Source organism: Balaenoptera borealis (assembly GCF_965194805.1).
Source record: "Balaenoptera borealis genome assembly, chromosome: 5".
Taxonomy (NCBI): domain Eukaryota; kingdom Metazoa; phylum Chordata; class Mammalia; order Artiodactyla; family Balaenopteridae; genus Balaenoptera; species Balaenoptera borealis.
Genome location: NC_138862.1, coordinates 71,069,541 through 71,082,972, shown reverse-complemented (window position 1 = coordinate 71,082,972; position 13,432 = coordinate 71,069,541). Strand labels below are relative to the sequence as shown.

At 35.4% G+C, this 13,432-nt stretch overlaps 1 protein-coding gene across 2 annotated transcripts in view; it reads left to right on the top strand.

Moving 5' to 3' along the window:
* SNX4 (sorting nexin 4) overlaps positions 1-13,432 on the top strand; it is a 65,680-nt gene that overhangs the window by 15,442 nt on the left and 36,806 nt on the right. For both annotated transcript variants that reach the window (XM_082392341.1, XM_082392340.1), the window contains exons 3-6: positions 4,337-4,472; positions 4,550-4,699; positions 5,164-5,211; positions 11,889-11,944. In XM_082392341.1, the coding sequence (XP_082248467.1) occupies positions 4,337-4,472; positions 4,550-4,699; positions 5,164-5,211; positions 11,889-11,944 (390 nt within the window). The remainder of the gene's footprint in view (positions 1-4,336; positions 4,473-4,549; positions 4,700-5,163; positions 5,212-11,888; positions 11,945-13,432) is intronic.

The following is a 13,432-nucleotide window of genomic DNA, read 5'->3' as shown; positions in this document are numbered from 1 at the left end:
ATAAAATAATAGAACTGCCAGACCTAGTTGATAAAGTGTTACAACCATGTTTTAATGTGAATACATTAAAAAATTTTTTTAGTTATTTTCATTGGCTTTACCACACCATCACCAAACTAGCCTTAGGGCTGAACCCTGTGCCATTTTCAGGGTTTTCTCTAGGTCTGTGGTTCTACCCAAAATGAAAGTTAAAATCATGGTGAAGTTTATTTAGTCTACAAATAATTCTGAAAATCCTTTCTTTATGTATAATCTTCCTTCTTACACACACACATACATACACATACAACAAGCAAAGAAAACAAAACAAGAAAAGAAAAAAAGGGGCTTCCCTGGTGGCGCAGTGGTTGGGAGTCTGCCTGTCGGTGCAGGGGACGCAGGTTCGAGCCCTGGTCTGGGAGGATCCCACATGCCGCGGAGCGACTGGGCCCGTGAGCCACAATTACTGAGCCTGCGCGTCTGGAGCCTATGCTCCGCAACAGGAGAGGCCGCAATAGTGAGAGGCCCGTGCACCGCGATGAGGAGGGGCCCCCGCTCGCCGCAGCTAGAGAGGGCCCTCGCACAGAAACGAAAGACCCAACACAGCCAAAAATAAATAAATAAAAAAGAAAAAGAAACGAACACTCTCTCAGCCTTGTTTAAAAAAAAAAAAAAAGAAAAAAAAATCTTCCAAAAAGAAGAGAAAATTTGTGTACGATAGGAAGTTTGGGAAAAGAGCTAAGGTGGGTCTTTTAAAAAATAGGTTGTTTTGGGACATGCATATATACATGTATATCAGAGAGATTTTTTAAGGCAATTAAAAAAATTATGGTCCCATGAGAGAGTTTTTTTTTTTTTTTTAAGTTAAATTAGCCACTTTAAAAAATCATACTTTAGGGGACTGCCCTGGTGGTCTAGTGGCTAACACTCTGAGGTCCCAATGCAGGGGGCCCAGGTTTGATCCCTGGTCAGAGAACTAGATCCCACAGTCATGCTGCAACTAAGAGTTCGCATGCCATAACTAAAGATTCTGCATGCTGCAACTAAAGAGCCTGCATGCCGCAACTAAGACCCAGTGCAGCCTAAATAAATAAATAAATAAATAAATAAATAAATCATACTTCAGAAATTCGTGGCTCTAGCTTTCTAAGTAAATTCTTAAATTTAAAACTGAAAAGGATAGTTTTATTTTATTCTGTTTTATTTATTTATTTGGTTGCCCTGGGTCTCTTAGTTGCGGCAGGCAGGCTCCTTAGTTGCAGGAAGCAGGCTCCTTAGTTGCAGCTCGTGGGCTCCTTAGTTGTGGCTCGCCGAAAAAGGACATTTTTAGTATGTGCCTATTTCTTCACCCAATTGAGCAATGAAATTAGCTGTTGATTAGTTTTACTGCTGGAAGAGACTCTTGATTTGAATAATCTGGAATGATTTATAGTTTACTCTTGACTTTGAAATGAATAGAGTATTATAATTTGAAACTTGGAGTTAGAAGTGACCATACACGAGTAATACAGCTAGACTCTGGATAAATATTTAAGTGGATCATCAGTAAATGTGTGGTGCACAAAAGGATTATTGAGTTGACTTTCACAATTGTATTTCATTTATTTTAAAACAGTGATTCTCAAACTTTAAAATGTATAGGAATCACTTGGAAATTTTGTTAAGCTGCAGAGTTTTGGGTGGGGTCCAGGAATTGACACATTTTAAGCAAAATTCCAGGTGTTTTTGAAGCAGATGGACCATGGACCATAGTTTTATCAAGTATAAAGGCTTTACTTTTTTTTTTTTTAATTTTCCTTTTTTTAAAAAAAATTAATTAATTTATTTATTTATTTTTGGCTGTGTTGGGTCTTCGTTTCTGTGCGAGGGCTTTCTCTAGTTGCGGCGAGAGGGGGCCACTCTTCATTGCAGTGCGCGGGCCTCTCACTGTCACGGCCTCTCTTGTTGCTGAGCACAGCCTCCAGACGCACAGGCTCAGTAGTTGTGGCTCACAGGCCCAGTTGCTCCGCGGCATGTGGGATCTTCCCAGACCAGGGCTTGAACCCGTGTCCCCTGCATTGGCAGGCAGATTCTCAACCACTGCGCCACCAGGGAAACCCGGCTTTACATTTTAAGATAGTTAAATTTATCTGTCTTTTTTCTTTTATGAGTTGTGTTTTCCCTCTCTTAAATTCTTGCCTACCCCACATCATGTACATATCCACTTTGAGAAATATTGCTTTTGGATAGATTATTTTGAAAGTATTGTACCCCACATCATGTACATATCCACTTTGAGAAATATTGCTTTTGGATAGATTATTTTGAAAGTACTGTACCCCTAAGGCTAACTTTCCTTCAACAACCACAAAACCCTGGAATTTATTAATTTAATCATGTAGGATTCTTGCTCTAATTCAGTATTATTCAGATAGTCTTGGGCAATATGAGTATTACTGAGCCTTGATACTGACTAAAAGTTGAACTTTAACATATAGCTTATCTACCTACTCTTTGGACACAAGTAGAAAGTCCATTTAGCAATTGCCTATAGTGTTATAGTTTAATAGGCTAGGAATGAATAAGGCTAAAGTCATTGATTTTAATTTCTCCAGAGGTTTTTATGCTTTCCTGTTCATAGAGTATGAACCCTTTTAAAATAAAGTATACTGTACGTAGTAATAGGTAAGAATGCCTCGTTGTCTTGGGAGGCTATATGATGTCTTCACTTAATTCCTCTAATTTGTAAAACAGGGCTGATGATCCTATCTACTTTATTGTGAGGGTTAAATTAAATGTTGCATGTAAAACCAATTATGTGCTGTTAAGTATTTGTTAAATGATTGGATAAATGGGGTAGTTTTGTGGTCCAAAGAAAGTCTTCTCTATGCTTTTAGGTGGTTTCCAGTTGTTAGGCCCTGCCTTTCGTGGCCTTTAAAACAAAACAAAACAAAATCAACTTGTAAAAGATCTTCTAACAGCCTTTAGGTGTACTGCTTATAGGCTGTATTTATCTACTTATTAGCAAGCTGTGGGTTCTGTTGGTCATGATTTTAAATAATTTGAAACTTGATATTAACCCAAGATATTTTTTCAGCTGAAGTTGAAAATCTGAATTAGAATAGTATTAGTCATAGCTAATGGTTAGGTCAACTCTTTAAAATGAATTATGATTTAATAATCCTATATCTTTGCCATGGGAGCCGTTTGTACATTTTGAATTCCACATTATGCTTCCTTTTCTGTTTCCTTTCTATTATGTTTCCTTTTCTAACATATAATGCAATGAATAAATTTAGTGGCAAACTTAATATAAAAATTATTTTTTATTATAATAAATAATAATAAATTATTTTATTTATTTATTATTAAAATGCTTGTGTTGAGCATGACACAGTGTATATATCTTCTCAAGAGTTTACTTTATTCTAAGACTGATTTAGCCTCTGTGCCTTTATGCCATAACGTACAGATGCACACTTTGGTTATATGCGTGTTTCTTGGAGGGCCTGTAAGTTATTTTCAAGCAAACAATTAGAAAATGGGAAGGTTCTGATAAGGTTTAGAAGACTAATGTTTTCTAACAGTGATTATGCTAGCAGAAATTGTAAATAGTCAAAATAATTTCAAATATTCTTTATATGATTTTACCCAGCTTTCCTCCAACTTGAACTTTTATATGGATGAGACATGGCATTGCCTGCAGCTCTTTATATTAAAGATAAGACTAGAATTGAATTTTTACATCCCTTCTCCCCACTGTTTCAGAGTTAATTGACACTTTGCTTTTGTGGATTTCTTCTGGTACTTGGATGCATCTGATTCATTTATAACGTTGAATCGAGGGTTTTTTTGGTGTCATCGTCTTTGGCATGAATGTTATTCCCTCATCGTGGCAGGAGTTGTTCTCTCATTGTGGCAGTGAAAAATACTTTTTCTTTAATGAAACACTGGCTAAGCCAGACTTTACTATATTGGAAAGCCAGCTGTTATACATTAACCGAATTATTTTGTATTGAGGCTTTTAGAATGTTCCTAATATGACTATTTCTCTTGAGTTCAAATAGGTTTTCTATAACAGAAGAAAGTGGTTAGGAGTGAAGGCTTGGGAATCAGATGGATCTGAGTGCTCTACCCACAGGTCTTTGTGATTGTAGGAAGAGCATATACTGTGCAGCTGCTTCCTCATCTGTGAAATGGGGACAGTAATCCCTGCTTCTCCAGGTTTGTTGTAGGGATTAAATAATACATGAAAAATTCTCTACTCAGTGTCTGGTTCATAAGCCTTCAGTAAATGGAGTTATCAGTTTTAAAGGAGGTCATGTGCATGCATTTGTATTTTTAAAAAACACTAGAAATCTTATTCTGTCTTTTTCAGGTCAGTTGAACATATTGATGGTCAGAGTGTCCTAACAGACTCACTATGGAGGCGGTATAGTGAATTTGAGTTGTTGAGAAACTACCTTTTAGTTTACTATCCGCATATTGTTGTGCCACCTTTACCAGAAAAAAGGGTAAGAAGTGAAATGGCAGTATAGTTCAGAAGTATTTAGCATTGAGACTATTCTTCATGGTTGTTTTGTTTATCTAGGCAGAATTTGTTTGGCATAAACTCTCTGCTGACAACATGGACCCGGATTTTGTGGAAAGACGTCGAATTGGTTTAGAAAACTTCCTCTTGAGAGTTGCTTCACATCCCATCCTTTGTAGAGACAAAATCTTCTATTTGTTTTTAACACAGGTATTTTTCTTTTATTTAGTCTTTTAAAAAAATTCATTTGACTTGGGATTTTTTAAATTTTAAGTTGTGGAATGCTTATTCTTAAGGATCCTTTTGGAGCAGCTTTGTTAATTTATATGCATTTCATGGTTTGTTCTGTTTTGAATTTCCAAAGTAAATTACATCATTCTTTTGGCTAACATTTTTATCCTTAAACATACTAAAGATGGTACTTTTTGGTATCACTTAAATGGTATCAGAGTTAGCCTTTAGTTTTTTGAAGCCCAGGTCTATAAAATCTTGGGTCCATCTCTGGTAATCTTTTGGAATCTGGACTGTATGTTTAATTTTGCAGTGAGAGTAATTCTTTTTTAACCTTTCTCTCCCATCTCCCCTGAAAGAAGAACAGAACGATAGGTATTTAATTTGGAATATTCCTTACAGGCTATTTTGCAATGATATTTAAAAATAACTTTAATTTTTAGGAAGGTAACTGGAAGGAGACTGTGAATGAAACCGGATTTCAGCTGAAGGTAAGGATAATTGTATGAAATGATTTGTTATGTTCCTTTACAGTTTCTAGCACAGTGCCGTGCACTTAATGGGTTCTTGCTGTTTACTGAATGAGCGAATGTTGGAAATTGGCTTTGCATCTAATATCATTGGTAAAGTTTTTAAAGAAACAATGCAGTTTATTTTTGATTGGTGTAATTTTTGTTAATAGTGAGACTATAATGGGCATATTTATGAGTTTATTGGGAAAGAAGATTTTGAAGCAGTAATTTAGATACAGGCTATAGATTTTTCCCACAGTTTAGTCATATTATACATTGTATATTTTTTTCTTCCCTCTGTCCTTATCACCACCACTATCAATGGTGCCCCCATAATTGCTCACTCTATTAAATAGTAGACATGCTTCTTCTGTCTACTGGGACATGGCCAGTTTTGAGTGGGCGTAGAATTCATTTTGTATTAGCGTCTGTTAGTAATACAGGCCTAATTAGATTTTGACAGCTTTTCATATTCAGTCATTAGAATTAGTGTCTGGGAATGGAACTGTTATCTAAAAATTAAAGAGCATGTTGGTCATAAGTTGGCCACCCTAACTCCAGTCTACTCTCCCTCTTGTTCCCAAAAGTAATTTAACACTGGTGCTTGCAAATTTTTAAAAGTTTTCATCTCTTGTGTAAACTGAATAGGTAAGAAGAAAAAGTAATATAAATTGATATAATATATAAATTGATAAACAATTCACATGATAATGCAGTAACAAAATTCAGTAGGTCTAGGCAACAAGAACAAAATGTCTTTACAGTAATTTTAAGAACACCCCCTAGAGATTTATGCATTGGTATATAGGTATTTTAATTTTAACATAAAAAGACAAGGAAGAGAAAAATTTTTGTCTGCGCAGAAAATATAATCAAGTATCTAATTCTGTCATAAACCAATTTTAACTTATAAACATATTGTTGGCAGATAACATGAAAAAATTAGTATTTTCTTGGCTATAATTCATTATGGTGCTCAGAGAGAATACTGGAATTTTGGTTTAGAGATGGTTTGAAATAACTCTGAACTTTAAAAAATTATTTATATTTTGATAGAATTTTCTGAGAACCAGTCCAAGATTTCTTAGGAGCTAGTAATAAAGAAAAGAGCAAACTAAAATATATTTTTTTTAGTGATGTCTCTTTATATAAAAAGAAAATTTAAAAATTTTTAGTCATTGATTTAGTCATTAGTTTAGTAACTAGTTATCAGTTGTTTGTCCTTAACTCAGTTTTTGACCATAACTTGGGTGGCCTTGAGAAAACTCCTAAATTTCTCCATCCATATAGACTATGCTTTTTACAGAGTGCTTTGAATCTTGTGTGTAGGTGCTATTTAAGTGTTTAGATACAATGTTTTGTATTTGGGTAGCCTTATGGTGAAATCTTAGTTTCACTTTCATAAAATCTTTGAAAGGTAATACTCTGTACACAATAATTTGAAAAGTCAGAATTTAAATGAAATGGACCAGACATAAAATGTATGGGGAGAATTTGGAGACCCATGCAAGGAAATGGGACTTTTTTTTAAATGAAGCAGGGTTTTTTAAAAAAATATTTATTTATTTATTTGGTTGTGCTGGGTCTTAGTTGCGGCACATGGGCTCCCTAGTTGTGGCCGGTGGGCTCCTTAGTTGCAGCTTGCCGGCTCCTTAGTTGTGTCTCACGGGCTTCTTAGTTGTGGCATGTGAACTCTTAGTTGTGGCATGCACGTGGGCTCTAGTTCCCTGACCAGGGAATAAACCTGTGCCCCCTGCATTGGGAGTGTGGAGTCTTAACCACTGCGCCACCAGGGAAGTGAAATGGGACCTTTTAGGACTACACATACACACACGTACGTGCATGCATACATACAAACGTATGTGAGGTTGTCCGAGAGATAGAGAGAGAAGGACACACACTTCACTTATCTGGAGGTCATGTATTTGGCAGTTACAACTGACCCAATCACAGTTGAAAGGGGGGATTTAGAACTGACTTCTGAGATGTTCAAATGGATGTAACATAACTTACTATAGTACTTACAGATATACTTTGGTCCTTTCAGATAGTACCCACTTAATTTTATTATAGTTATTAAAACAAACTTGGCTATCTGTTTTCTAGGCTACAACATATTAGAAGAAAATTTAAGAGATCTAAAAGTGAATACTGCCAGAGACAGGCACACTGTTACAATAGTGAAATTGACAGCTGAGCCTGCTAGTAAAGGATAACAGTGATCTGAGAGTCAGACACTGCAGTATGGAGGTCTCTGGCATGGGGCCAAATCCCCACACACCTATGTAACCCCTAGGGCTTCATTGTGTCACAGGTGGATTCAGTATTAGTTGTTTATAGTGGTTACCTTGAGGCTTCAAGAAAAGGTTGAATTGCTGGCTGAGTACTCATAATTCAGCGTTTCTTCTTTTTTTAGCGTGGCACTAGTTTTTTGATTAAAAAAATTTTTTTTAATTCAGTGTTTCTTAAAGTGTGGTCAGTTGGCTTCATGAGTCTCAATTTGCTGGGATTGTTTGTTCAAAATACTGAATCCTAGAGTTCATTCCAGACATATTGATTCCCACGAGCCTAAAACTTAAGAACCATTGCTGTAAGATGACAGATAAGAATATTTTTAGGGAAGATAATTTTAGAAGATTATCAAAATTGGTAAAAAAAAGAAAAAAAGAAAAAAAAAGTTAGAACCTAAAGCAGTATCTTATCTGAATATCATTAACATTAAATGTTTACTATGTCCTTAAGCACTGTACTCTAATACACGGTCATGTTTTTTTGCTGACAGTTGCCTCAGTACCTTTGAGGTTAGTTTAGTATTATTACAGTTTTTTAGATGAGGAACTAGAGAAAGTGACTTAATGGTGGTATAATGTTGATTGTTCTCAATTATTGTTTCAATTTGATGGCTGTCAACTTGAACTGGTCTACCCGACCGTGGAGCACTGTCCAGCAAGAAATCTCCAACACGAAATTTCGCAAACCACTTTTGACACATTCGATTAGTCACAGCACCTTTTCCATACACTGCACAAATCTTTCTGTGCGTTTCAGTTGCGTTTTTACCTTTCTTGAAATAATAAAGCATAATATGCCGAAAATGCTTTTTTTCTTCCATCTTCAATATTAAAATTGCTACACAAAAATTCACCAATTTTGTTGTCTTTTTTTAAACGCACGCTGATATGACAGCTGTCACATACAATCTAACAAAATTGTTTTGAATGAAGTTAAAGACAGCTGAGTGCTACTAGAGCCATCTTACGGAAAAAACCGAACGAAACTTTTGGCCCACCCAATACTTTATTTTTTATTTATTTATTTATTTTAAAAAATCATATGGTATTTGTTTTCAGTTCACTCTTTTTTTTTAAATTAATTAATTAATTTTATTTTTGGCTGCATTGGGTCTTTGTTGCTGTGCGCAGGCTTTCTCTAATTGCGGCGAGCAGGGGCTACTCTTTGTTGCAGTGTGAGGGCTTCTCATTGTGGTGACTTTTCTTCGTTGCACAGCACGGGCTCTAGGCATGCAGGCTTCAGTAGTTGTGGCTCGCAGGCTCAGTAGTTGTGGCGCACAGGCTTAGTTGCTCTGTGGCATGTGGGATCTTCCCAGACCAGGGCTTGAACCCATGCCTCCTGCATTGGCAGGCGGATTCTTAACCACTGTGCCACCAGGGAAGTCCCCCACCCAATACTTTAGTTTAAAGTAATATCATTTTAACTCAGTTCTCTCAGTAAGTTACTTACATGAAAGTAAGTGTCATCCATATGCCCAAACCTTAAATGAATTTAGTCTGACTCAGAAGAATCCAGAACCCTGTCTGTTGCTTGGAGCAGGCACTGCCAGAGAGAAGATCTGGGCCTTTAGGATCTCTGCTAATCCTGCAGATTCCAAATGCTGGGTGCCTACAGACTGTCAGGTACTCTTCTAGGTGCTGTGGATACAACAGCAAATAAGCTGGAAACATTCATTATCTCCATGTTCTTACGGAGCTTGTATTGTAGTAGTTGGAGACTTTAAGTTAACATTTATTTAAGATACTTTGAAAGTTATAGGTGATATAAAGAAAAACAATCATTACTGTGAGAGAGTATGACAGCAGGAATTTTTTTCTAGGGGTTTTTCTGAGATAGGTGACAATAAAATTTATTGTTCAAATGGGGACACTTTTGAGAATAAAAAGGGGGTCTGCTAATAATTAGATTAGGGACAACAGGTGTAAGCCAGAATTGTCCTGGGCAAACTGCATCACATGGTTGAAGAGAGAACATTTGAGCTGAGACCTGAATAGTGAGAAACCTGCAGTGGAGTCAACCTAGCAGGTAAAGGGAGAATGTTAGAGAGAGGGCAAGCTGGTAATGGTTTACTAGGCAAGGTTTGGGGGAAGATAAGAACCTGAAAATGAAATAAAGGAAAGGCAGGGTCTAGGACAAGGAAAGTAAAGTATGTAATAGTCATTGGAAAGGGAAGGAGAGGTGGGGATTAAAGAACATGGGAAAGGAAGTTAAGTTGGGGCTGTAGAATAGTCAGGGTTATTTTTTTCATTCAGCCAATACTTATCGCATGTTTTTCTTGTGCCAGGCATTGGGAGGCATTGGGGATACAGGCATGAACAAAGAAGATTAAAGTATTGCCATGGCAGCCATTGTGCAACTCTAGGAGCCCCATTCACATTGTGCTTTTCTTGTGGCTCTTATATTCTAGTGGACAGCTAGGAAACAAGAAAACAACTCAGGGGATTTCAGATAGTGCTGTATTAAAGGAGATAAAGTAGGGTGGTATGAAACAATTATATAAGGGCTTCTTTAGATATTTAGTGGGGAACCTGATAAGATGGATGAATGGTAGCCTGTCAGATTTGGAACAGCCTAGGTAGGTGTTTAGAGATCTAGCTTTGGGGAGAAGTTTCTGATTTGATGACATTTTAGGCAATTTCTCTTATTATGGAATCTTGTGAAATGATGAGCAGATTGAGTGGGGTGTTGTGATGGACTGACCTGACAGAATGCTTGGTAAGCAAAGGTTAGGATGGTGATGGTTTACATTTTATATGCCTTCTGTAGTGGTAAAATGGTAATATTAAAAGTAAAAAATAAATTGGTAGTATTAAGTATGAGATTCAGAAAAAGATACACATGAAAATTTTCTTTTTTACTGATGGTTTTCATGTAATTTCATCCTTATTTAAAGAATCTCATTTGCATGTGACTATAAAGTCATTAACACGTTGATGTTTAGTGATTTGAATTCACTTAAAGAACATAAGGGAGTAATATTATATGCCTTAAAATCATAGTTGCTTTAATTGTAAGGACTTTCACATGATTAGCTCCTTTGCCCTTGAGATGTAAGAAAGGTCAAGAATTGATAAAATACCCATTTTAGAAATAAGAGAATCCCCTGAATTCAATGACAAATTAAGCTTTAGATATTCTTGATAGCTCTTTGAATTGCTTTTGGTCTGAAGGCTTAGGAGGCTGGGTTTATGGAGTGGTGTACTTGTTGCATTTGTTTTTATTTCTTTAGCCATGTAATCTGGGGAGCCCTAGTAGTTTTGCTTTTGTTTGTTTATTATTTTGGGAGTATTTGTAATTAGAGCTTATAAATTGGAATAATATAAAATATTCAAGCTGATTGGGATTTTCAAAACCAAACCACATTATGAAATTGATTACTGATTGAGCTACCTTTTATGAACCATATCATTTTTGTGCCTTGGTCAGAAAAAAAAAATTATATATATATATATATATATATATATATATATATATACACACACACACACACACACACACACACATTTATTTATTTATTTTTAATTTTTTAATTTTAATGAGAACATACGATAAGAGGACAGGATTTGGCTATATTAAGTATAAATTTATACAATGAAATTATTATTTCATGTTGATCCTTCTGTCTCTCCTTTGAAATAAGTTAGGGTAGAAATAAGTAAAGGTAGTTAAATAGTTGTGTTGCAATATCTAGAAATAAGTAAAGGTAGTTAAAAAGTTGTAACATTTCCTGCCAGCTAGAAAGGAATTAATTTGATGTCATCTAGCTTGGTTTTTTTTTTGGCTGCACCTCAAGGCATGTGGGATCTTAGTTCCCTGACCAGGGATCAAACCTGTACCACCAGGGAAGTCCTCATCTAGCTAGTTTTAATTTAGTACAGGCATTTCCATATTTCTTTATTTTCTAAAATACTGATTATGAAAATGAGAAAAACCAATGTACATTTGGTTTACATTCCACCTGAGAACGACCCTCAGTAATGCACAGGCTTCAAAGCAGTAGTTTTATTTAGTTTATATATACAGATCATTGTTTTTCTTGATTTAGAGGAAAAGTAAACTACTTTTTTCACACGACCTGTTCTGTTATAATAATGCAGAGCTATATGCTTGCTAGTGTGTTGGTGTTTACAGTTGTTTTACTTTGGTATTACTGAATACCATGTGTTCAGTTTAATTTATAAATATTTTTGTAGTGTTTTAAAAAATAACTACTAAGCTGTTTTTTGGGGTATGTTTAATGTGTTTGACACAAATGATACGAAGAAAACTGTACTTGAGCATCTTAATTCTAAAGGGAAAATAAAACTGTTTGGATTTATACCCTGAAATGTAATTATATTAAGTGAATAAATTATTTTTTCCAGGCAGACTCCAGGTTAAAAGCGCTTAATGCAACATTCAGAGTGAAAAACCCAGACAAGTAAGGTTTTGTTTTAATAACAGTTACAATGTTGTTTTGAATGGTGCCTATCAATCTATTTAATTTTTCATTTCTGAATGTATGCACTTTATTTGCTAAGTATTTTAAATAGTAATTCACGTTAGTGAAATCCTTTTACAGTCTAAAACTGATTTTGAAATTTGGTAATTTAATTGGGATTAAGGTTGTAAGTAACTGAAGTTTTAGAAGATTAAACCACTGCTTTTTCCTAGAAAGATTTATTAAGTGTTGTTTAAGGTATCAGAAAAATGAGAAAAGTAATTTTAATTTCATATAAAATAGTTTTTCTTATTAGACTTTGCTTGTCAGATATGTACAAAACTCAAGATAATATATTATTTATTTTAATAATAAACTACTTTGAATAGCAAAAAAACTTGATAGACAGTTGCATACCAATATAATAATTTCGTGGAGATGTATTTATATGACAATTACCTGACTTCATCAGTGTCGCTTTGGTGTTTGTGAGAGCATTTCTATATTAAAGAAAGCTGGTGTATTCAGAAATAACTTTCCTTAGGGTGGGATCTAGGTATTTAAGATTTGGTTTTGTTCATTCTCTGAATTTGGTGGATAATTCAGGCTCTTCATTATATGGACCTTTACCTGAAGCTTGCTTCAGCTGTACCTTCCAGGTAGAAATGTGCTTAGGTAGATGAGGCTTTTCCATATTTGGTGACCAAGTTTATGAGGTCTGTTAGAATTTCTCTAGTCAGGCCTTCAGCATTAACTTCTACATAGTGTAAATTCTTAGCAGGCAAAGACCAAGTTTGCATAGTCTGATAGCCTATTGTGCTGGACTTTACAAACCATAACACATTAACATTATGCCTCTGGTTTTTAGTATACGTTTTGAATATAAAATATAAATAAATATTTTAAAGTTTCGTAATTAAGAAATTGTGATGGTAACCATTGAGGTTTTTATTTTATTTTTTTAATAGACTTTATTTCTTAGAGTAGTTTTAGGTTCCCAGCAAAATTAAGTGGAAAGTACAGCGCTCCCAGGTACCCTCTGCCCCTACACTTACACAGCTGCCCCTAGAGGCACAGAGCCGCCCCCATTATCCCTTACCAAAGTGGTACATTTGTTATGATTGATGAACCTACATTGACTCATTGTTACCCTCTCAAAGTCCATAGTTTACATTAGGGTTTACTCTTGGTGTTACATGTTATATGGGTTTTGACTAATGTATAATGACATGTATGTGTCATTATAGTATCATAAAAAGTATTTTCACTGCCCTAAAAATCCTCTTTGCTCTGCCTGTTTATCCTTCCCTCCCCATAGCCCTGGCAACCACTGATCTTTTTACTGTTCCCATAGTTTTGCCTTTTCCAGAATGTTGTATCATACAATACGGAGCATTTTCAGAAAGGCTTTTGCTTTGTAATATGCATTTAAGTTTCCACTGAGGTTTTTATAAGGGTTATAATGACATCCATGGTATACGAGATGTT